Source organism: Monodon monoceros, unplaced genomic scaffold (genome assembly GCF_005190385.1).
Source record: "Monodon monoceros isolate NGI ecotype Baffin Bay Population unplaced genomic scaffold, NGI_Narwhal_1 Super_Scaffold_6, whole genome shotgun sequence".
NCBI classification, from domain to species: Eukaryota; Metazoa; Chordata; class Mammalia; order Artiodactyla; family Monodontidae; genus Monodon; species Monodon monoceros.
Window position 1 is genome coordinate 97,216,721 of NW_021703783.1, and position 25,858 is coordinate 97,242,578.

General features: G+C 46.3%; 1 protein-coding gene across 3 annotated transcripts in view; it reads left to right on the top strand.

The window, feature by feature from the left end:
• PPARA (peroxisome proliferator activated receptor alpha) overlaps positions 1-19,430 on the top strand; it is a 68,987-nt gene extending 49,557 nt beyond the window's left edge. For 2 of the 3 annotated variants that reach the window (XM_029204314.1, XM_029204312.1), the window contains exons 3-8: positions 13-262; positions 6,797-6,957; positions 8,557-8,695; positions 9,625-9,827; positions 14,809-15,256; positions 18,157-18,481. In XM_029204314.1, the coding sequence (XP_029060147.1) occupies positions 55-262; positions 6,797-6,957; positions 8,557-8,695; positions 9,625-9,827; positions 14,809-15,256; positions 18,157-18,404 (1,407 nt within the window). In that variant the 5' untranslated portion in view covers positions 13-54 and the 3' untranslated portion in view covers positions 18,405-18,481. Of the gene's footprint in view, positions 1-12; positions 263-6,796; positions 6,958-8,556; positions 8,696-9,624; positions 9,828-14,808; positions 15,257-18,156 lie in introns of all 3 variants that reach the window. The other variant, XM_029204315.1, reaches the window with a different exon arrangement.
• Positions 19,431-25,858: the final 6,428 nt, after the last annotated feature.

The window sequence follows — 25,858 nt, forward strand, 5'->3', positions numbered from 1 at the left end:
CTCTCCTCCCAGGAACGTGGAGCCCGGCAGTGGGACCAGCTCCATCCGGTCGAGATGGTGGACACAGAGAGCCCGATTGGTCCCCTCTCCCCCCTCGAGGCTGATGATCTGGAAAGCCCACTCTCTGAAGAATTCCTACAAGAAATGGGAACCATTCAAGATATTTCTCAGTCCATTGGTGAGGACAGTTCTGGAAGCTTTAGTTTTACAGAATACCAGTATTTAGGAAGTGGTCCAGGATCAGATGGCTCCGTTATTACAGGTAAGTGTGCTACTTCCTAGAAAGCTTTATCTGGAAACGTTTTTTTCCACAGAGAAAGTTGTTCTCTTTACCTGGAGAAGACACATCTCTCTGCATTAAAATCTTTAGATGCGTAAAGGCACGACACGCAGTGCCACTGGGCCTTGAAACTTTCCAGGCGTGTCTCGCATATCATAGTATGCCTTCTTTTTTTTTTTTTTTCGATAAACTTTTTATTGAAGTATAATATACACGTAAGAGTGCACACACCATAAATGTGTAGCTCATTTGATTTTTCACATGAAAATATAATTTTTACACTACAGAGTAATCTCTTGCATGTAACTTACCTGAGCAGCCTGTGTGTAATTTTTCACCGTGATGAACAGCTCTGTGACACACCTCCCTGTGGGCAAATCTTTGAGTGCATCCTGGGTGACTGATTTTTTTTTTTTAATTTTAATTTTTTGTCCCTGTTGGTTATTTATGTTAAATACGGTTACCTGGCGGGGAGGGATAGTTAGGGAGTTTGGGATTGACATGTACACACTGCTATATTTAAAATAAATAACCGGCTTCCCTGGTGGCGCAGTGGTTGAGAGTCCGCCTGCCGATGCAGGGGACACGGGTTCGTGCCCCCGTCCGGGAAGATCCCACGTGCCGCGGAGCGGCTGGGCCCGTGAGCCATGGCCGCTGGGCCTGCGCGTCCGGAGCCTGTGCTCCGCAATGGGAGAGGCCACAACAGTGAGAGGCCCGCGTACTACAAAAAAATAAAAAAATAATAAAATAAAATAAATAACCAACAAGTATGCCTTCTTTTTAAAAGCTGTACGTAAATCACATAATGCTTGAAATTCAGCAGTTAGCTGCATTTTTTAAATGCTGTGAGTTTATATTTCTTTAAAGCGGAGACTCCTACTGTAATAAAAATCACTCTCTTTTATCTGGAAATGTATATGAACCATCTCTCTACTCCCTTGTAAGCTTTTATATATAGAATGGATGCACAGCAAGGTCCTCCTGTACAGCACAGAGAACTATATTCAATATCCTATGATAAACCATAATGGAAAAGAATATTTAAAAAAGGAATGTATGTATATGTATAACTGAGTCACTTTGCTGTACAGCAGAAACTGACACAACATCGTAAATCAACTCTACTTCAATAAAAAAATAGTAAAACCGAAAAAATAAATTTCAAGATGGTGACACAGTAGGAAAAAAAACGACATGAGGCATCAGCCAGTGCGGATACAAAGAAATAAAACACGGGGTCTGCTCAGGCCACCTTGCTGTGAAGGAGGAAATCATTGCACCGTTCATCTTTCTGGGCAACGTTTAAGCCACCCCGGTATAATGTGGTGTAAATTGTACCTTGATTTAAAGGAAGCCCTGTCTGGGGTGGACTTGACTCCATCGTACTTCTTGGCAGAAGTGGGTTTTGGATCAGACAAACTAGACTTTATTTTAAAATTTTTTAAAAATTTATTTTTATTTATTTATTTTTGGCTGTGTTGGGTCTTCGTTGCTGTGTGCCGGCTTTCTCCAGTGGCGGCGAGCGGGGGCTACTCTTCCTTGGCGGTGCGCGGGCTTCTCATTGCGGTGGCTTCTCTTGTTGCGGAGCATGGGCTCTAGGTGCACGGGCTTCAGTAGCTGTGGCGTGCGGCCTCAGTAGTTGTGGCTCGCGGGCTCTAGAGCGCAGGCTTACTAGTTGTGGTGCACAGGCTTAGTTGCTCTGCGGCATGTGGGATCTTCCCGGACCAGGGCTCAAACCCGTGTCCCCTGCAATGGCAGGCAGACTCCCAACCACTGTGCCACCAGAGAAGCCCCAAAATAGACTTTAAAATAAAGACTTTTACAGGAGACAAGGAAGGACGCTACATAATGATCAAGGGAACAATCCAAGAAGAAGAAGTTATAACAATTATAAATATATATGCACCCAGCGTAGGAGCACCTCAATATATGAGGTAAATGCGAACAGCCATAAAAGGGGAAATCGACAGTAACACAGTAATAGTGGGGGACTTTAACACCCCACTTACACCAATGGACAGACCTTCCAGACAGAAAATTAATAAGGAAACACAGGCCTTCAAAGAAGTGGGTCTTGGCTGGGACTGGAGGAGTTGGGTTTGGACTGGCCAGGAGGTGTGTGTGTGTGGTTTTGAGCTCCGAGCTCGGACTGTGCAGGCTCTCTTGGGGAATCGAGAAGGTCCTCCCTGCAGCGTCTGATGTAAGGTCTCTGTGTTCTTCCCCCTCCGTGGGCCCCCTTGTGTCACGATCTCGGTCTGGAGCATGCTTCCCCGACCGTCTGTTCACGTCTTCCCACTCCAGGAAGATGATTTTCACGACTGTGCACTGACCTTGGTGACGGTGGGAAAGGGAGCATTTGTACTCCGCTGGCAGCCAAGTTCACTGATAAACCCGTGTGCGTGGAGAGAGTGGCTGAAAGTGCACGAGCTCTAAATCCAGCAAGCCCACTGGGGACGGGCGCTGTTTAAAAGGGGACATGTACGTGGGTCTGCACTGTGCCGTTGTTTGTGATGGGGTCTGCACTATGGCAAAAAGAAAAAAAAAAGGGAACTTACAAAAAGTGACCGCACTGCAGTGTACTAGACACACATCCTTGACTTTTGGCCCCTGGCCGTTAAGGTGGTGGGTGTGTGATCATCCATTTTTATTTCGCTTCGGTTCTCCTTACCGTGTTCATTAATCCTTTTGGCCGTTTGGAGTCATCTCAAAATTCTTAAAATCTTGCTTTGTCTCCTTTCCAGGCTTTTCATTGTTATTGTTTCCAATTGATTTGAGAGATAAAACGATTGCTTATTTGTAAACTAGATTTTTCATCTTTGTATGTAATGGTTCCCTTGGGTGATATTTTTAAGTTATGTAAATTGCAAATATGGGAGGACCGTCTATAAAACGCATTCAGTTTAAACTTGACTCCTTGGGAGACCAGATGGGTGAGGCTGCTTACTCAGCCCATCTATCTTTCTCACCCCACCCCCCAATTTTTCTTAGCAGCTTTGCTGACATAAAAAACTTCACATATTTAAAGTGTGCAATTGGATGTACACACACACACGCACGCACACGCACAGACTTGTGAAACCAACAGCACAATCAAATTCCACACCCCTCACCCCAAAGTTTACGTGTGCCCTTTTGTAATCCCTCTTCCCCACCCTCATGCCTCTCTCCCTCCCCAGGGACCACTGATCTGCTGCTTTCTATCATTATCCATCCGTTTGTATTTCCTAGAATTGTATATAAAGGGCATCATATAGTATGTACTCTTTTTAGTCTGACTCCTTTCACTCAGCAAAATTATTTTGAGATTCATCTGCGTTGGTAGCATCTATCGACAGTTCATTTTCTGAAATCCACTGTATGGATTTGCCACAGGTTATCCACGCTATTGACGAACATCCGATTGTTTCCGGGTCTGGCTGTTACAGATAAAGCTGCCGGGAAGGCTCGTGTACACACCTCTGTGTGGACAGTGCTTTCACTTCTCGCGGGTAGACAGGAGTGGAACGGGTCATGCTTTTCTGCCTCTTTGCATGTTTTACAATTTGTTATCAGATACCATCCATTGTGAACTTTGTTGATGATGGAGAATTTTGTATTTACACAAATATTCTTGAGTTTTATTCTGAAATGCAGTTAAGTTACGTGGAAAATGTTGAGCCTTTCAGGTCCTGTGGTTAAGCTTCGTTAGACGGAACCAGAGCAGTGTTGATTCTAGAAGTAATTTTGCCCCAATTCAGAGGCAAAACCCTTTTGAGTATTTTAGCCAGTGCCCCAAGGATTCTGAGATTTTTCCGCCGTGAGCGGTGGTCACGGGACTGCCTCTTAGCCCTCAGTACACTGTTCCCTCTAAGCATTTCAGGTTGCTATTGGAATATCTTTTTTTTTTTTTCTTTTTGGTCGCACCAAGCGGCATGCGGGATCTTAGTTCCCCGACCAGGGATTGAACCCGTGCCCTCGGCGGTGAAAGTGCGGAGTCCTAACCGCTGGACCGCAGGGGAATCCCCTGGAGTATCTTTTCTTTTAGGCTCTCTCAGCTGATAGAGCAGAGACATACATGTGTACATACTAACGCATGTATGTACACGTCTGTATTTCTGTATATAGCTGTCTCTCTCAAGGTCAGGGTAAACGTGAGTTCAAACAGACGTCTGCACCTCTAATCCACCACCACATGGACCACTTTAGCCTCCTCCTGTCGCTTTATCAATGAGCTCACATTCCAGCAGTGAGAGACCTGGCCCAGCCATCCATTCAGTCACCATCATTAAATGAACAACTAGTTGTTCGTTTCCAGTGCGGTGGCATCAGAACTGCTCACCCAAAGCCCTGTGGAAAACAACTTTATCGGCTGGGGACAGTGTCCAGGGGCAGTTCTTTTGCCTTTGGTCTCACAGACTCCATTCGTTTCCGAGGTCACTTACACGAATATCTTCAGCGAGGTTTCCTACAAGTGTTTCTTACATTTGTGATATAGATCGTTTCATCACATTCTGTGTGCCATCCTGGAATCTCTGGACCTCCTCAGTTGTTTTTTTTTTTTGTTCATTTGCACACGTTTAAAGTTCACTCTGTACTGTAAACTTCTGTGGATTTTGACAAGTGCATTGTGTCCTGTATTCACCATGACATTTTCATGTGAATAGTTTCACCACGTCCAAAAAGCCACTGGGCTTCACCTACTCAACCCTGCCTCCCCGACCCCTACTCCAACCGCTGATTTTTTTTTTTTAACCACTGCTCTATTTCTGCCTCTCCACAAATGTCAGATATTAAGAATCATATAGGTTGTAGCCTTTGGGGATTGGCCTCATCTATTGAAGCATCTTGGTTGCTTCTGAGTTTTGGCAATTAAGAATAATGCTGCTGGGGAATTCCCCCAGCGGTCCAGTGGTTAGGACTCTGTGCTTTCACTGCCGAGAACCTGGGTTCATCCCTGGTCGGGGAACGAAGATCTCACAGGCCACATGCCACAGCCAAAAAAAAGAATAAAGCTGCTAAAGCACTATTTACAATAGCCAAGACATGGAACCAACCTAAATTTCCATTGACGAGGAATGGATAAAGAAGACATGGTATATATATATATATATATATATATACACACACACAATGGAATATTACTCGGTCATTAAAAAGAATGAAATAATGCCATTTGCAGCAACATAGATGGACCTAGAGATTATCACACTAAGTGATGTAAGTCAGAGAAAGACAAGTATCATATGATACCACTTATATGTAGAATCTAAAATACGACACAGGGCTTCCCTGGTGGCGCAGTGGTTGAGAGTCCGCCTGCCAGTGCAGGGGACACGGGTTCGATCCGGGAAGATCCCACATGCCGCGGAGCGGCTGGGCCCGTGAGCCGTGGCCGCTGAGCCTGCGCGTCCGGAGCCTGTGCTCCGCAACAGGAGAGGCCACAACAGTGAGAGGCCCGCGTACCGCAAAAAAAAAGAAAGTTCAGCTTCTTTTTTTTTTCTTTCATGGATTGTGCTTTTGTGTTGCCCACATGGATTTTTATTCTATATTCTGATGCCATTTACTGAGTTAACAGTTACAAAAGGGCTGGAAGCGAGGACGCAAAGAAAGCAATGAGTTCTGTGTAGGACATGTCGATTTTTGGCAATTAAGAATAATAAAGCTGCTGCAAGGAACTCTGCTAAGTCCTGAATGGCGGGTTTTTCCTCCAGTTCCAGGGCTTGTCACTATACTTGTAGTGTATAGTTATACCACCCCCTAGATTGTCTAACTGTTGACTATATTGTGCAATGTTAAATACACTGCACCCTTAAAGCTGTCTGTCCATTTTATCTTTGTGTCAAAAATCTGAGCATGTCGCAGGAGCAACTAAGACCGTGTGCCACAACTACTGAGCCCACGTACTGCAACTACCAAAGCCCATGTGCCTAGAGCCCGTGCTCCCCAACAAGAGAAGCCACCGCAATGAGAAGCCCGCGCACCGCAACGAAGAGTAGCCCCCGCTCGCCGCAACTAGAGAAAGCCTGCGCACAGCAACAAGACCCAACGCGGCCAAAAATAAATAAATAAATTTATTAAAAAAAAAAATCTGAGCGTGTGGCTGGCATATACTTGAGCTCATTGTTGGTGACATTTAAATGTTAATAAAATAGTATCCCCCGCCCCCGCCCAAAAAGAAAAAGGAATAAAGCTGCTGTAAACATTTGTGTGAATAAGGCTACTTGCAAAGTGGCCTTTTCTGCAGGGCCATGGTTTAGTCCATTTTGTTTTGTTTTTTATGGATTAAAAAGTAAAGTTGTTTCTCAGTTGGGGAGCCCCTTGGGTGGGAGTTGCGGGGATGCCGGCGACGTGGTCACTGTGGGAGCACAGAGGGTGTGCAAGGGCCAGGCCAGGGTGGATGCAGCATGGGAGCCCTGCCCACCAGCTGATGCCTCCCCACTAAATGCCTCACCCGTGAACTCAGGTCCTCAGAAAGCTGGTTTCGACATCGGATGGCAAGGCCGTGAATATTCGTAAATCTTCCCCTTGTGTTCCTAGACACCCTCTCACCAGCCTCGAGTCCCTCGTCCATCTCTTACCCTGTGGTTCCTGGCAGCGCCGAGGAATCGTCCAGTGTAGCACTGAACATCGAGTGTAGAATCTGTGGGGACAAAGCCTCGGGCTACCATTACGGGGTTCACGCATGTGAAGGCTGCAAGGTACGGTGGACCCTGGATGGGGAGAAAAGTGGCCTTTCGGGGACTACGTGTGGTTCCTTTTATTTTATACACAAATGTTTGTCACTACTAAGAAAGGTCTGCTCAAGTTGTAGATCAGAAACTGACCCACATAACACATTCCTTTCTCTCTTTGGAAAGTCTATGGCATATTGCTGGGCTGTTCTTTGTAAGTGACGTAGAGAGTGTGTTCTTCAACAGAAAATAAACCACATTAAAGATGCTCCCTTCATTTGGATGCGAGGTCAGAGAGTTTTGTCCACTTTCTCTCTCCACCCTCATCAGAAGGTCACGGAGGGCAAGGTTCTCACGACCATCCGAGATGTCAGGATCCTGCAGCACGTGCTGGGCGACGACCAGACCCGCGGCTGTGTCCTCCCCGGCTGCTCAGGATCCCCCAGCAGCCCCTTCCTGCACGTCGGGGGCCTGTCCACCCGAACCACGAGCACCCTTGTGTATATCCTTATTCTTGTGCCAGCTCAGCTGGACCTCTAACCATGGGTGACCCAGGGCCCGCAGTGCAGGGGGTCAGGCCGTGTCCTCCAGCAGAACTACCGAAGGATGACCGGAAAGCAAAGAGGAAAGAGCCCAGTGTAAATATAAACCCTTCACAATTTGCCAACCACGTACCTTGAAAAAAACTACTTGCAAAGTGGCCTTTTCTGCAGGGCCATGGTTAGTCACCTTTGTTTACTTTTGTTTTTTTATGAACTAAATAGTAAAGTTGGTTCTTTACTACAGTAAAGTTTAAGATATTTTTGTTTGTTTGTTTTTTGTTTCTGTTTTGTTTCGGTCGCGCCTTAGCATACGGCACACGCGATCTTAGTCCCCCCGCCAGGGCTGAAACCCGTGCCCCCTGCAGTGGAAGCGCTAAGTCCTAACCACTGGACCTCCAGAGAAGTCCCTAAGACCCTTTTATAAAGCAAGAAAATTATTTACAACCAGCTGGCTTCCTTTTATTATATAATCTTTGTCCTTTAGAGAGTTAATATTCTCTTACAAAAATTCTTAGAACTTTTTAGTCACAAATATGGATCTGTCCTCAGAAGAGAAAGTCACATTTGTATAAATCTTAGCAAGGCAGAGTCACTCTTCAGGAGACTGTGATTGTGTCTTCCCAGGCCAGGTGAGGACGTGTTGAAATTACTTTGACTTTTGCCTCATTTTATTGTTTTTCATTTTACATGTGATGAAATTTCCAATTTCCAATTTGCCCCAATTACATCAGACTTTCTAGATAAACTGTTTCTCTACATTTCGTTCATTTAAAAAAAGACAATAGGGGCTTCCCTGGTGGCGCAGTGGTTGAGAGTCCGCCTGCCGATGCAGGGGACACGGGTTCGTGCCCCGGTCCGGGAAGATCCCACGTGCCGCGGAGCGGCTGGGCCCGTGAGCCGTGGCCGCTGAGCCTGCGCGTCCGGAACCTGTGCTCCGCAACGGGAGAGGCCGCGGCAGTGAGAGGCCCGCGTACCACACACACAAAAAAAAGACAATAAATGAGCAACAGGAAACGTGAATAAAGGAATGACACTGATTCCTCAGTGGCCCGTATTCTTTAATAAACCGTATCTCAATCCGCAGGGTTTCTTTCGGAGAACTATTCGGCTAAAGCTGGCATATGACACATGTGACCGTAGCTGCAAGATTCAGAAGAAGAACCGGAATAAGTGCCAGTATTGTCGTTTTCACAAGTGCCTTTCAGTTGGGATGTCCCATAATGGTAGGTAAGGTTGTCTATCGCATTTTCCCCACCCGTGCCTCAGTTTACCCCCCTTATCGGGTCGGAACAGACGGTATTTTGAGTGAATGTGCTGCATCATTTAATGCCCGGGTCATTTTGTAACATGATAGCCTAAGAAAAATATGCCTCAGATAACAGAGATCCAGTAGAACCCTTGGAAATACTGTTAGAAACTTCAGATGGTACAACTTTGATAGAAGATTTTGAAACCCACTGGAAACCACTGGGATGTCTTAATGTTCATATCATATGCATGAAGCATGTGCCATTTCAAACATTTTACCATATTATGAATTTAATTATATTCAATCCTACTCTTATTATTTTTTTTGTTTTGTTTTGGCCGTGCTGCTCGGCTCTCGGGATCTTAGTTCCCCGACCAGGGATTGAACCTGGGTCCCCTGCAGTGGAAGCTCGGAGTCCTAACCACTGGACCACCAGGGCAGTCCCCATACTCTTATTTTAGAATTTGCCAATTACTACAGGAAAGTGAATTTAAAATAATGTGTTCGTAAGAGTTGCATGTCTACCTTCTGGTAAAAGGAAAAGGTACTATGTTAACTCCTTCTAAGGCTCACTTTCATCTCCTTAACCGAAAGGCTCAATTATGTACCTAACGACATGAAGTGGCCTTAAGCCCATCCTACTGATAAAGTGAGTCATGGTGCCACCTTTAATTTCAAGCTTTTTAAAAAGTCCAGGATATATGGGGTTTGAGGTTTATTTTCATCTCTCCAAGGGAGAAAGCTGAATAGTGCTGAGAAGTGGATGGTAACTTACCCATGCATGTTTGCTCACAGTCTAACCCGTGGTGTGAACCTTTCGTCCAGCCGTTAGTCCTCGTGCCGTGTTTCGTTGTTCATTTCTCTGTGTTCTCCGTTCTTCCGTTTCTCCCCTCCGACCGCCAGCGATTCGTTTCGGACGAATGCCAAGATCGGAAAAAGCAAAATTGAAAGCAGAAATCCTTACATGTGAACATGACCTAGAAAATTCTGAAACCGCAGATCTCAAATCTCTCGCCAAGAGGATTTACGAGGCCTACTTGAAGAACTTCAACATGAACAAGGTTAAGGCCCGGGTCATCCTCGCGGGAAAGGCCAGCAACAATCCGGTAGGTGGCTTTGCTGCTGGTTATTATAGCCTGAAGTGCTTCTTTGGCAACACGTCAGCTAGAGTCGAGGAGGATTGAGGAAGTGTGTCCTAAATGCTGAGAAAATCATATTTATCCCCAACGCAAACGGGAGACAATGCAATGGAAACATTTCCTTCAGAGACTATAAAACGTAGCCCAACAGCAACTCCCATCCCATTTGATCCACCTCAAAGCTCCTAGCAACCAAGTTCTTATAATGACTCTGTAATTAATGCACTCAGAAAGTCTGGTTAATAGTTTACCAGATTCTAGGGTTGCTTCTTAAGTGATTTTGTTTTAATCCCTATTTTAATGCCATAAAATGGAACTATTCACTTCCCACTCAAAGTGTGCTCTCACATCCTTTCCCCTAAAACTACCTTCTCCTCTCCGACCTCCCCCTTCCTACCCACTGCCCACCTTCTTTTTCTCCAATGAGAAGGAAATGACATCTCGGGGCTTAGAAAGTGTCCTTTGTTTACAGAAACTTTATTGTCTTTTTGGACGGTTCTGGACCTTCTCGGTAGCAACTAAGATTGCCCCTTGTGGACGCCTACACTTCGCCTCCCCTGCCTGATTCCACCCTGTACCCACCCCACAGTTAGCTAAGCCTTTGTCTCCATTACAGGCCTAATCTCAGAGCTACCTTCAAAGAGGGGGATGGCCCAAGGTTGGCGAATAAAGACGTTTTGCCTTTCTCCTATGAGAGTGGTGAAACAGGTTTGATTTGTACTAATGAGTAGCTTGAAGCCATCTTTATTGGGAATTACAAGCTGGAATTTTCAGTCACAGGAAAATAAAGCATCTCACAAGCTACTTACTTTCATGAACAAACCAAACCTCTTTGTTACCGAGTCTTTTCATTCTTCGGTGAATTTTCCAATTCAATAGGCTGAGGTAATTTAGGAGGGTTCAAGCAAACTCTTGTTAAATCATAAAGCCACACCCATGCTGGGCGGCCCCAGAGGCTCGAAGAAACTCCACCCTAACCCTTTCCAGATCACAAGGGTAAAAGCAAAGTAATCTTTTACCTTTGAATTTCTATCCTGGAAATGATTCGTATAGCCCCAAATTTTTGATCTCTTGGAATCCTTTTAGATCTTGCTGAGTTCTTCTACATCTCCCTTGGATTTTCAGAATGCAAAGCAAAGCAAACTTAAAGGTCATCTTGACTCGGAACCAAACACTCTTGTTTAATATTAACTTGATTTCCGTGGAGTATCCTTCTCACACCCCACTGAGATCCACGCACTCTAAGAAGGAACCCATCACCCGCGGCCAGAGTTGAAATCTGGACCGTTGAGGGCCATCACACAGTTACTCTGGGAGAGGAATCTGTCTTTTGGTCTTAAGGAAATAAATGACAGACCCATAGTCCAGCACTGGGCTTCACTGGATAGGAAAAACAGAATTCGGGGTATTGCTGAGAGTCGATTGCTTGCTTCTGCCCACCTCCGAAGCAGAGCATCGCGGGTACCAGTTTGAAAGGGAGTGTCCAGGGCCAGCCACTGCCTTTGACGGCACTGTTTGCTCCAAGCTGGGTTCACTTCCCACCCCATTTCCTCTGTATGTCGAAGCATGATCCTCCTCCTACCTCCCCGCCCAGCCCAGTGCGCCCCAGAGCTTGGAGCATCCAGCTTGGGGCCACAGTCTCTGCTCCATCTGTGCTGGGTCAGAGACAGAGCTGCCGGGAGGGGCGGCATCCTGGAATGGCAGCCCCCTCACACCACACCGTGGGGTTTGGCCTGCTGTGTTATATTGAAATATTATACCTATAACTTGTCAGTAGCTTGAAAAACATACTATTTTGTACTATATCTAGAAGTGTGTAGTAAAACCTCCCCAAAAGCTTATTAAATCACTTCATCCAAAGCAATTCTACCAATAAGTCACAATTAAATTTCTCTGAAAAGATGCTGCTGCCGAACTTTTCATAGAAAATGCTGTTTCGATGTGTTTTGGAGATGAATTCTTATAACATCATTAACGCACATAGAACAGTGTCAGGTGTGAGCGAGGGAAATATCAGTTAGGGGAGACTTCTGGTCCTGGCGTGGAGTGATTTTGGGGGAAAGTGGGCAGCTTTCTGCCTTGTGCCGTTTAAAAGCTTTAAAGTGTGCTTCACTGATTTGAAATGACCACCCGTAACATCAGATACATTCATAGTCAAGCTTGAGGATAAAGAAAATATTCCAAAGTTAAATATAAGCTTCTGGATTTTTAAAATAGTCTAATCAAGAATGTTTCTCAATAAAGTCTGGCAAACTTTCAAGGGTGTCACTCTATAACATCTCTTTGGCTGTAATAAACGTGATTTTTTAAATGTTAGCACTTGTTTTGAATTCAGATCGTTTCTAATTTTGCCTGTTCATGAGGCCTGCCTTTTAAAATCCAGGCGATAATTTTATACAAATGAAATGAAATATTTCTTACCATTGAAGTCTCCGTTTATGAGAGAATGTTCCACATAAAAATAGTCCAGGGCCAGCGTCCTGGGCGTGTGTCCAGTTTCACAACGCCCCTGCTTAGAGGGCCTTGTGCTGACGTTTAGTGCTCTGTCGCTGTCTTGAAATTCGTAAGCACTTTCGAATAAGGGACCCCACATTGTCATTTTGCACTGGGCCCTGCAAATTGTGTAGCCAGTCTGTGCTAGTCCAAGAGATGTCCTACCAAATAACAACAACAGTATAATAATAAGCGTTCTGCAGTCAAACACTGGGAACCACTATTTATGCTAATCCCATTCTTAAAGGTCCACGGTGTACACTCATGAAAGACTCTGGTAGACTCTAACTTTATTTAACTCAGTGTTTCTCAAGGGTTTTTTTCTGACAACAGGATTCTTTTTTTTTTTTTTTTTTTTAATGTAACACCTTTATTTCTGCTGAATGTACTTTTGAAAAGCCAGTGATTTGAATAAAGTCAAGGTGGCCTTATAATATTTTCTGAAATTGAGGGAGTACTGCCACCTGTCCTTTAAAAACATTTTTCTGGTCCATCCTATAAACGTTAATACTTTAAATCCGAGCTCCAACTTCCTGTGAAGCAGAACTGCCCCCAAACTTTCTCAAAACAGTGGTAAATCTGGCCTGCTTTTAATTAATTTATTTATTTATTTATTTTTGGCTGTGTTGGGTCTTTGTTGCTGTGTGCAGGCTTTCTCTAGTTGCAGCGAGCGGGGGCTACTCTTCGTTGCGGTGCGCGGGCTTCTCATTGCGGTGGCTTCTCTTGTTGCAGAGCATGGGCTCTAGGCGCGTGGGCTTCAGTAGTTGTGGCACATAGGCTCAGTAGTTGTGGCTTGTGGGCTCTAGAGCGCAGGCTCAGCAGTTGTGGCGCACAGGCTTAGTTGTTCTGCAGCATGTGGGATCTTCCTAGACCAGGGCTTGAACCCACGTCCCCTGCATTGGCAGGTGGATTCTTAACCACTGCGCCACCGGGAAGTTCTGGCCTGTTTTTAAAGTCTTTGGAGAGAGAGAGTTTTGGTCTTCCTTCATCAAACTTGAGATTGTTAGAAATTGGGCTTTGAGTTCTGTATTCAGAATGTTTTCAGTCATTCACAGATAATTTTAAAAATATTCCCTTTCCTCAGATGTGAAATCAGATCTTTTTTTTTTTTTTTTGTCCAACACTATCTTGCAAATTCTAATTCTGTTTAAACATTTCGTAGGCAATGCATCACATTATCCCAACACACCCACCTCTGTGCCAGGTATACCCAGCAGGTTCCCAGAAGATGGCTTTGTGCTGTGATTCCTCCTGATGCTCTTGTGAGCCCAGAAATAGGGCACACGTCGTGCCGTGGGCACAGAGGCACTGTCAGTGACGTGTTTTGCCCACTGGCAAAGTGATTCTTAAAATCACTGGGCTTCTTATACACTCAGTGTTTATCCAGTGGGGATTGAAAATAATGCCTCAGCCCACTTCATTATTGGTCTGTAGAACACATTAAGGATCAGAGAGATCCCTCAGAGCCTGCCATTTATTCTGCTCCGCACACAGAGCTGGCATAAATTTTGGCCAGCAGCGGTATCTGTGCCCCTTCTTCTAAGCCCCACCAGATACATCATCGCTTCTGAGCACGTTGGCTTCAAATAACATGGCCAACCATCTCTTCTTTCCTCTGCTAGATCTTTATAAAATGGCAGGAACGGTGGGTTTAGATGCAAATGGTAAGGCCACATTTAGGGAACTGCCATGGGGATTTGGTATTTGTCTCAGAACATGGAGCAGTGGTGGGAAGACTTCAGTCTCCTGTACCGGGAAACGAGGGTCCTTCAAGGCTTTCCGGTTTATCCCCCAAGAGCAAGGGTTTAACAATGCTTGTTTGTTTACTTCCACACAAATGCCAACTTTCTGACTGGTATTTATTTACATGCCGAATTTATTCATTCAACAGTCAGTGTTAGATAATGATTATCTGCGAAGTTCATAAAATGGCAAAATTAAGAATTACTGTAATTACTGGCTATTGCAGTAGTATTTGGGAATTTAGAGGACATTATAAAATATTTAAAGCGCTTTGCTAATATTCCCTTTCTTGTTAGCTTTATTGCCAAAATCAGTACTTCAGTTTTTTGTGTTTTTTTTTTGGCCATGCTACACGGCATACGGGATCTTAGTTCCCCGACCAGGGATCGAAACTGTGCCCCCTACAGTGGAAGCACGGAGTCCTAACCACTGGACCGCCAGGGAATTCCCAGAACTTCACTTTCTTAGCAATGAAATCCCCACCCAGTTTTAGGCGCCCATGATTATTATCTTACTGATTTATATTGTCCTCTATTAAATGTCTTCTTGTCCCCAGCTAATTTTGAGGTTGTTTAAGGATGAGGACTGCGTTTTGTACATAATTTGATTCTCGACAGGTGGCTGGAATACTGCAGCTACTCATCACTCTCTTGATAATTAAGCAGACAGCTTGTCGCCATCACCCGACTTATTCCGGTGTTTTTCTTTTCAGCCTTTTGTCATACACGACATGGAGACGTTATGTATGGCCGAGAAGACTCTCGTGGCCAAGCTGGTGGCCAACGGCATCCAGAACAAGGAGGCAGAGGTCCGCATCTTCCACTGCTGCCAGTGCACGTCTGTGGAGACGGTCACGGAGCTCACGGAATTCGCCAAGTCCATCCCGGGGTTCGCAAACTTGGACTTGAACGACCAAGTCACTTTGCTGAAATACGGAGTTTACGAGGCCATATTTGCAATGCTGTCTTCTGTGATGAATAAAGACGGAATGCTGGTAGCATATGGAAATGGTTTTATAACTCGTGAATTCCTAAAAAGCCTAAGAAAACCATTTTGTGATATCATGGAGCCCAAGTTCGATTTTGCAATGAAGTTTAATGCACTGGAGCTGGACGACAGTGATATTTCCCTTTTTGTGGCTGCTATAATTTGTTGTGGAGGTAAGTTATTGATTTCACCTGCTGGTGCTGTGGCACTCACAGCCTCCCACCTAGAGAATCTGGCGGTGGTAAATCCGACGTGAGTAGGGTGGAGCCAGCACTGTAGGGGAGGAGGGTGTCCGAGCCCCACATTGCCACTAACCAGGATTCAGTGAGAATGATATCAGTATCATATCATACTATAGCATACGTTATTGTTTTCCATTGCAGAGCTTTTATTTTTTATTTAAAAAAATTTTTATTTTATATTGGAGTATAGTTGGTTTACAACGTTGTGTTAGTTTCAGGTGTACAGCAAAGTGATTCAGCTATACATATACATAGATCTACTCTTTTCCAGATTCTTTTCCCATTTAGGTTTTTACAGAAAACTGAGTAGAGTTCCCTGTGCTATACAGCAGGTCCATGTTGATTATCTATTTTACATATAGCAGTGTGTATATGTTAATCCCAAACTTCGTGTTATTATACATAAACACATTTGTAAAGTATAAATGTTCTATCTGTAATTACATGAATATATATTTATTTAGAATATAATGGAAGATTAGGCATCATTAATAATTATGATGTGGTTATATCTATTATAGCTAACGTCTATTATATGTCAGGTATAATTGTAATAATATTATAACGTATGGTGTATAATACCATCATGCACAGTCGGCCCTCCATACCTGTGGGTTCTGCATTTGCAGGTTCAACCAACTGCGGATTGAAAACATTCAGAAAAAAACATTTCCAGAAAATTCCAAAAACGAAACTTGAATTTACCACACACCAGCCACCATTTACGTGGCATTCACATCGTGTTAGGTGTGTTAGGTATTACGAGTAATCTAGAGATCACTTAAGGTGTACGGGAGAATGCGCGTAGGTTATGTGCCATTTTATATATGGGACTTGAGCATCCGTGGATTTTGGCATCTCGGGGGGTCCTGCAACCAATCCCCCACAGATACCAAGGGATGGCAGTGTTATAATTATGTTATTATCATATGATATCCATATTACAGACAGTATCTATAAAGTCATACAGATGTTAGTCGGGTTGCTGTCTCTAGGGGTATATTTATGCTATTTCAGAATGAAAACTATCTGTAGCTCACTGTCAGTGACTGCAAAGTGTGCTTTGCCAAAGGAAATGGATCCCAGTGAAGGAGAACCTAGGCCTCTGTACGGGGCAGCTGGCCCTGCGGTCCCCAGGTTTTTGGCTCGGTGTCACGTTCCTTTAAATAGCCCTGTCCTGGGTCTAAGAAGGTCAACCCTCTACTGTAAACTCGGCTGACCCTACCCAGCCTTAGGGGAGACCGAAGGGGCCACCGCCTCCTCAAGCTGCCTGAAGCTGTACTGTCCGCCACGAGTCCCTCACTCGCGGAACTGAGGCTGTGGCCACAGTCGCCCGGACTCTGGACGTGGAGCTGAGGGAGGGTGGCCCAGCTCCACGAGGTCCGTCCTTCTGACCGTCCAGCTGGGCACAGGTGGAGGAAGTCCTGTGCTCTGGCAAAAAGCACAGAATGTGATCTACCACCGTCCTTTGCGCGCTCAAGATGTCGTGTTGTGGGGAGAGCAATGCACAGCTATTTATAAGTAGTATGACAGTTTTATAAAAGAGATTTTAATCATAGATCAGAAAAATGTCTGGTGAGGTATACATGAAATCTGTATGACGGGGTTAAAATTATGAGGGGGGGTTCACTTACTGTTTTTTAAAATCTCTCTCTTTAAAAACTTAGTAATTATTTTATAACCAAAAAAAAAAGAAAAAGAAAAATCCACATGATGAGCAACACTTTTGAAAATCCTAGTAATGCATATGGGACTCTAGAGAGAGCCCTGCCTATTGAATATGGAGGGTGGGGGCTGATTTTCTGGAACAAGGGCAGGATGCATGGATCTGAGCTGTCCCAGGAAGTCTGGTGTCTGTGTCTGAGGCACCCCGGGAGGACACCTGGTGTCCACATCACCCTTCCCGCACCAAGCCTCAGACCTCCCCTCTCTGGGTTACCTCAGCATCCTCCCGTATCCATCCTCCGATTCATTTCTGGCTCCACCTTCTTTTCAGCTGACTTATATTGGAAGGTACCTGTAACGGTGCTTTATACCACAAAACCGAAGTCAGACGTAATCACACTCCTTAAATATTGTTGAAACCGAACACCTAAGAAGACACAGGAAGAAGAATTTCATTTTCCATATTATGCAAAAGCAGTTTGTGTGTATAGTTACTCCTCTACATACAGGTTTTCCCCGACAGGTGGTAATCAGATAAATCCTAAATGAAGCGGCCACCCCGTAAGGTAGCTAGTCATTTTAAGGTCGTAGAAATATTTAGGAATGAGTATTTGTCCTGTCTGCCCCTATCAGGCCCAGCGACTTGTGAAAAGTCTAGTTCCATCTTCTAGGTAAGTTGACAGCATCTAAAGGCAGCTGAGCTTTTGGTAAAAAGAAAAGGCCATGTCCAATCAGAATGTTTGGTTTCTCGGGAATTCCCTGGCAGTCTAGTGATTAGGACTCTGCACTTCCACTGCAGGGGACGTAGGTTTGATCCCTGGTCGGGGAACCAAGATCCCGCATGCTGAGTGGCGTCGCCAACAAAAGAAAAAAAAAAAGGGCTTCCCTGGTGGCGCAGTGGTTGAGAGTCCACCTGCAGATGCAGGGGACACGGGTTCGTGCCCCGGTCCGGGAGGATCCCGCATGCCGCGGAGCGGCTGGGCCCATGAGCCATGGCTGCTGAGCCTGCGTGTCTGGAGCCTGTGCTCCGCAACGGGAGAGGCCACAGCAGTGAGAGGCCCGCGTACCGCAAAAAAAAAAAAAAAAAGGTTTCTCAAACTGAAAAACAGTTATTAGGTATTAGCATGCTGGTGATCGCAAACATCTCTGCTTTCTTTTGAGGATAGATCGGCCCGGCCTTCTAAATGTGGGACACATTGAAAAAATGCAGGAGGGTATCGTGCACGTGCTCAAACTTCACTTACAGAGCAACCATCCCGACGACGTCTTTCTCTTCCCAAAACTCCTGCAAAAGATGGCAGATCTGCGGCAGCTGGTCACGGAGCATGCGCAACTGGTGCAGGTGATCAAGAAGACAGAGTCCGACGCCGCCCTGCACCCGCTGCTGCAGGAAATTTACAGGGATATGTACTGATTTCTTGGAAATGCACACAAAAAAAGAAACTTTTCAAGCGTTTTTAAAGGCGACAGCACTACAAGTGAGAGATGGGAGCAACGCAACTTTGCACAAATGTCACCATTTGAACCTGGGACAAAGGAAGGTATAAGCTCTAGGTAACCGGAATCCTGTTCCATGTTTCTTTCTTTTTTTAAACCACTGCTTCAAGAAATGCTGGTGATAAACAGCTATTGGTCAGCACTTGGAAAATTACGCAGAATGGTGTTCAGTGGTCTGATTTAATGCACCCGATGTGAATCAATGCAGATTTCTTTGTCACCTTAGGAATTTACTGGTGAATTAACCTCAAAATACGTGGTCTGTCTTCCCTTTTCACCACGTTTTGACTGTTGTGCTCCTTTATAATTTTGAAAACTAATCAGCACTTTTAATTTTTATAATCCTGTAAACCTAGATGTCTCCAAAGGTTAGGTATTTAAAAAGTTTCCTGAATTTGAAGAAAGACAACATGCCGGTTTTGAATCGTAGGATTTAGAATGTCAAAGAATGATTCGATAAGCTATCAAAACGCAGCAATTGTTTTGTTTCAGTTCGCTGTTTTCATGATGTAACTAATATGTGGAAAAGCCTGTTCCCAGGTTTGTGCAGAAGATCCCAGAAAGCCACGTCTCACGGGCCCTCTGGACTCGATCCTCCGCCTGCTTAAAGCTAGTGTCCGTGGTCAGCAGGAACAAGACAAGACTCTGAAGCACGTCAGCTTCCCATTCCTCTCACCTCCATTTCCTATCAAATCTGAACCAACTGACTCAGGCTGTTTGGGGGCCATGGTCACGTCTCCAGGGGCAAAGTGACAAGTTATTTGTAAATCTTGCGCTGGGCCCCCTCTGTCAAGGCAGCTCCTTGGTCTTTTTCTGTGTTGCTTCTTTAAACATGCGGCTTAATTTTTATAAGTCTTGCTGGTGGTAGCTGCTCCCTGGAGTGGAGAGGGTGAGGCTCAGGTGACTTCATCGTGTGGCCGGGGGCAGGGGTCTCGCCTGGAGAATGGACGGGCCAGGCCGGGGCGGGGGCGGGGGCGGGGCGGATATGAAATGGTGGTTTTACTCTCCCCAGGATGTACAGCAGGGCGGTGGTTTCTACAAAGATTTTGAGAGTTGGTCCCTTTTCCAGCTACATATGTAAGGTAGTTTTGCCATTATTTGCAATAACTGTTTCAGCCTTAAAGATCAACTTTTCAACCTTGGTCCAGTTAGGAAGGCGGTATGGATTATGGTTCTCGTCTAGAGCACACGGACCTGGAAATCCTCTTTTTCCGTCCACTGTGGTAGATTAATGGTCCCATCAGAGAACTTTCAGCAGTGCCTCCCCCGAGCCAGACTGGGCTGATCCTGCCAGTTCAGCCCCCGGATGCCTCTTGGGCGACAGCATTTACGACCTGGTTGTACCCTGGGTGCCCCTCCCCCTCTATCTTTAGGAAATTTGGTTCTATAAGGTCATTATTATTTGCCGTTAAAGGATGGCTAGGATTGAATTTGATAAAGTTCCCAAGATCAGCATTATTGTAGATAAAACTGTGAGACTTCAACTAGAGAAAAGCAAAACTTACAATTAGGACATCCTTTTACACATTACACGTTTAGTGGTGTGTTTTATCTTTATTTTCTTTAAAGATCCAATCAGAGGATCTGCTGGAAGCAAATCAAAGCATTTCCACTTCAGAACGACACCAATCAGGGGTTGCCCTAAGTCAGAAAGGAGTTAAGCTCTGAGTCACAGGGTGCATCCGTGTCCCCATTCTTTCCTAAAATGCGAACTCCCTGGGCTGATGAGCCTGGAGGCCTGTGGCTTGTCCAAGGTCTCGGGGCAGGATCCCGGTGCCAGGTGTATGTGGCCTCTTGCTCTGGTGTCTTGGGACAGATCTATTCAAAGGGACACAGCGTCGGAAGGTGAGCCTTGAGACTCAGGCTTTTGGAAGGGTTGTCTGTTCTGTTTAGCTTCTCATACAGCCTGTCTGAAAGAGCTCCTAGCTCACGCGCGCCACGGGAACAAGCTGACGGCGGGCCCAGGTTCTGCCTCAGCGGCGTTAGTGAGCGTCTGGTCCTCTTGGGGCCCAGCTAGACCACCAGCAATGCCCCTGGCGACGCCACAGAGGACCTCAGCTTGAAAGCCACTTGACACTGTTCACTTGTTAATAGGAAGAAATTCGTTTGAAATAACAGAGTCACTAATTGCTACTCAGAGTATCTGTGGTCACCTAGTCAAACACTTCTCCAAGCACTGATGGTCAAATATAGACGAATTATTCACCAGTTCAATATATGGTCGTTTTTTGAATAGTAGCTATTTAAAGAGCACACTCTGGCTTGCTGGGTTTCAGTAGACGCCAGCATGAGGTCCAGTGGAAGCAGGTTCCGGAAGCTTCAGACCACAAGCGTGGAGCTGGCAGCCCGGGATGCTGGATGCGGGACCTGGCAGGACCCCCTTTCACCACCTTGACCCACTCTTCAAGCCACTGTTTAAACCTGGTTCTTCCTTTCCTCGACTTGTCATCACAGAAAGTGCCAGACTCCTCAGAGACCACAGATTACCAGGCAGCCTTTGTCTGGGAAGGGGGGACCATGGGGCTCCTCCAGGACACCCTGCTGCCGTTCTGCCAACGCGCCTCCTCTCTGCCTCCTGGGCATTTCCAGTTGGAGGTCCCACGCCCCGCCTTCTGCCCCTGCCACCCTGTGAGAAGCCTGAGGGCTGCACATGCAGGACGCCACCGCCCTGACGTCCAGCATTGTCAGAAACAGGGCGCCCCAGCCATCAGAGAAGCGTTTTGACTACTGCCAGAGCACCAGAGCCCTTCCTGCTGCCCGCCCGGCCTCCGGTTTCCCTGTGACCTTTCTACAGCTCTCCGCTGAGAGGCGTTTCAAGCATCTTCCCAAAGAGGATATATGCACAGGGGTAAACAGCGAATGTGAATTGAGGGGAAAGAATTTCAGAACTCCAGAATGTCCGTGAGAGCTGTCCCTGTTAAAGGGAGTCCTTCCTTCTACTTTAAGAGCACAGAACGCACCTTTCCACGGTACTGATGCGTTTCCTACACTGGGCCACATGAAACTCTAAGGAAACAGACGATCTTGAGGACAGCGAACGTTCCAGCAAAGGGCAGCAGCCTAAGATCTGAGCAGAAGCTCAAGGCCCACGTAAGATCCTTTGATATATGGTGATAAGTACTATTAATTGAGCAGCTACTGTTTTCCCAAACCTACAGTATGACAGCTACCTCAATAGAGCTATCAAAAGATACTGTTAAAATTAAGGTCCACGTAACACTGGGCCTTTTGGTGCAGCTCTAGTCAGACCATCTATTGTTAGGGCTCAGAGGCTGGATGCTCACCTTTGCTGTGTGCACACTGAGAAATGGAAGGTTTTGTGGAGTTTTAAAGGAATTTTATTGTTTAAAGGGAGCCTTGGGAATTCCCTGGTGGTCCAGTGGTTAGGACTCCACCCTTTCACTGCCGAGGGCCCGGGTGACCTGCTCACCCAGGGCCGCCTCCTCTTGAGCGATGCCTGCTGGCCATGCGTGAGCCTGTTCATGGGGGAAATCCTGGCAGATGAGGGTGGAGAGATGCCTCCGTGCAAGCCTTAGTCACACCATGGCTTCACGAGGCCTCGCCACGCCCCAGCCCCGCCTGTGCCCCTCTGTGCCTGACTCCTTTTCAAGTCACTGTGACACTGGGCACGTTTGACACCTGGTGGCCAGATGCACGATGGAGGGTTTTTGGTTTTTTGTTTTTGTCTTGACCCAGTGACCACACCTGTCTCTGGAATGTCTTAAAAAGTCCTGTTTAAATATAAGTCCATTGTTTCAACCAGGGAGTCCGGCGCTCCCAGCTAAGACCAACTTGATCACGGGCATGGCCTTTTATGGGGGCTTCCAGGGACCGGGGGAAAACCAGCCACCTTCAAGTGCCTCTTCCACCCGTGTGGCCTTTCAAAGCGCAGATCCCACGAGGAAGACTGTGCCAGGTGCTCACGGCTCCCCACCTGCGCTGTCGATGCAAGTTCCTGCTGTCGCCTCCAATCCTCAGCCCCGTCTTCAAGTGGAAAACACCAGCTTGGACAAAGGGCCGCCTGGCGGTGCAGGCTTAGCCCCAGGGGTGGCCTGCTTCCCGCACTTCCCGCCCCTGCATTTAAGACGGGCAAGGTTGCGGCGAGGCGCTCCCTGTGGGTTAGCCCGGTGCCTGGGCTGCACGTGTTCCTGGAGGGGTCACTTGTTCTTAGGTTCACAACAGTGGTGTCGACTCAGGAGATGCGAGGAAATTGTACTGTCCATAGAAGTTGCAAACTAAGACCGATGCCACCAGCGGGGGGGCTCAGCGATTATTAAAAAGTGTCCAGGGAGGATCTTCGCCACACTCACTGTTCCCACGGCGTTTGTGGTGCGGGCGCTGGACGGTTCCAGAGACAGACTGTCTGTATTTATTCTTCTCGTCTTGTAAGTGGCCCAGCTTCTCTTAAGTGTTGCTCCAAGCTGATTTACGGGGCTCCCCCGGGATTATGGATTCTTACCAACCAAGTCTTTGCACGGAGCTGTCAGCTAAGGGGACTCTTGCCTTCCTGACAGCAGTGACTTCCAGGCGGCACAGCAGGAAGGCTCCGCAGACAGCTCGGCTGGGAGGAGCGAACGAAGGGCCGAAGGGCCATGACAGTGACTGCTGACAGCGTCCCCACCCCCGCTAACTGGGCGCTTTCCTCCTTCTCAGTGCAAGGACTTTTCCGGTGGCGTGTTCTCCTCTAGGGACCTTCTGCCCAGAAAGATCTAAGGTTAGGCTCCAAAGGTTGAGGTCTAAAAGTTTTTGCTGAGATTTGTATCTATTTTTAGGTGCCATTTTAATACCATTCAGGAAAATGGTCGTGGACCCTCAGCCCGTGAAACACACGGGAGTGAGAGCAAAGGACTCAGAACACAGGAGGCCCATCCTACTTCTGTGGAAGCTATGGGACAAACTGAAATGTGATAGTGGAAGTTCTGCAAGGAAAAGAATAAGACAACGTGTCTCCACACTTTCACTTAAAGAATTATGTAACACTTTGCACGATGCTGTGTTTGTGGAACGCGGCAGGTCCTTAAACTTATCTCAGCAGAGTGGGCTGCTGCGGGTATGGCTGCTTGTTAGGGCAGAGAGCGAGAAGCCGCCGCCCAGGGCTCATTTCCAGACGCCCTTTCCCGGCTCGAGGCACCCGGACTCCTCAGATCTAGAGGGGGGCTCTCGACAGACCATCTGCTCCTCAGAATTTCAGTCCGAGATAAGAGAAGTGTAACCGTTTACTTCCACCCCCCTGAGAAAGGGGAGCCATGTACCGTGGCCCAGTGGGAACACATGCGGTCACATCCTTCTGGAATCCTTTGCCACATAGAAGACCACACTGCATCCACGTCAACGTCACCTCTTGACTACAGCAACTGGTAAACATCAAGGACCTCAGGCCCCGCGGCTGTTAAATGCATTACATGAAAAAAATCGAGGGAATAGCAATTTTTTACATCACAAATAGCAAACTAAGACCTGGGTCAGGTATTTTTCATTTAAAATGTGTTCGCTAGTTTGGGTGGAATGTGAAAAGCTTCCATGGTTTTCCCCGATGAAGGTAATACACCAGCCTCCTCCTCTCTTGCCCTTCTCCCCCCGCTGTCACCCTCAGCATCTAAAATTCATTAAGTGATGAACATTACAGCGTCATGCCAGCCGGAGCGCAGACAAGCTCCCCAGGTGAGCCCTGGCTCCCCCGACAAGGGGTGGGGGCCGCTGAGTCTCCAGGCCCTGAACACAAGTGAGTGGCTCATCTTTTCAAGGTCAAATCATTCACTTTGGGCAAATGTCTTCTCTTTTTAAAGGCACAGGCGGTCTGGTCCTTTTTTCAGGCCTAAAAAAAAAATGTACCTCACACGAGATGGATACCACTCAGTGCAGTTTTCGGTAAAATTACAGTATTCGGGTTCGAGTATCACTATTTTTTCTACACTGTATGGTAAAAAAAACTATGTTAATAGCTCTATCTTAAATACTGTGATTTGAGGGTTTTTAAAAAAAATCCTAATGTAAATATTTTACTCACAATCATGCATCTAATAGCAAACATTGGGATTCTTCTGCAATCAGTGTTAATTGACGTATACTCTCACTAGCCTGGCTCTCGGACTTGTTGGAAACACACAGGAAGCTGAAATATCACAACTGAAATACAACCGCACGCACGCACGCACACACACACATCAGAGCTCTCCTTCTCTCCTGAGCCATGTGGAATTCATTTCCCTGTAAACCTGTCCCCTTCCTCATGCTTCACGTGCAAGAAGCACGAATGAGCCTGTTCTATCATTTCTACCAGCAAGGTTGCCTCTGACCCAGGTCAGAAGTCACCGATTTCACACAGGAGGACCCCGCTGGAGACCATGAACTATTCCTGTGTAGTAAGTAGCTGTCTGTTCTTCAGGGAATTACTACCTGTGGGTTGTTACCAAAGAGCTTTGCAATTTGAAAGATGCTGATGGCAGTGATTGGCAACGGCTGGGTCTCTGCCAGCCTCCAGAGCCCAACCCGGAGTATAAAGCAGAAGCCACGGAGCCCGTGAGTCTCCCACACGATGTTTTCCATACCTTGGCAGATTTCTTCCTGATGTGTATCTGTACCGCCCCCGGGACCCACAGGGCCGTCACATCCAAACCCAGGGGGAGCCTTTGCCAGACACACGGCAGAGTGGTGCAGGTTCCCAAAGCCAGGACTGAGCTTGAGTCCTTGGTGTGTGTTTATCGTTACTGTTCTTGGGTGCCTTATACTCTCAAAGTATTTAGGGGCTGACAGACCCTTTGTATTTTATACTAAACAGGAGCAATTCCAAAGCAGATCTTTTCTGAGCAGGCTCTGACGCCCTCTCTCCAGCTCAGACCCTCTGGGTGTGACTGGTGGGGAATCCAGGGCCGCAGGAAGCCGGGGTGTGCAGAGGAGAGCAAATGGAATCTTCTTAGTCACTTTACTGGCAGTGGTTCCAGGCAATTAGAAAATGGCTATAAAATAACTTTAATTTTTTTTTAATTTTGGGTCTTACTCATTTTCCCTTTAGGAGATTGAACTGATCGTATATATTGATTTCTATCCTGAATTTACGGGAACTTATATGTTTGGAATGTCCTACTGTAAGACTGATGAATGTAAAGAGTTAATTTCAGGGTACAGTTTTGCCTTAATGGTTTTAAAAAATAAACTATTTTTAAAAATTACCTGGCGATTTTTCAGTGATGCTATGAGATGAACTGTTTTGTTTGGTCTGAAGAAAACCAATCCCCAGCTGTAGGGTCTGCCCTTAACCCAGAACAGTCCCCCAGCCCCATAGCTGACGTGGTCTCTACCTGTAGAGTCCAGTGACAGAGCGGACCTGGGACAATGTGGCCCCAGAAGACGAAACCCAGCACAAACGTCGGT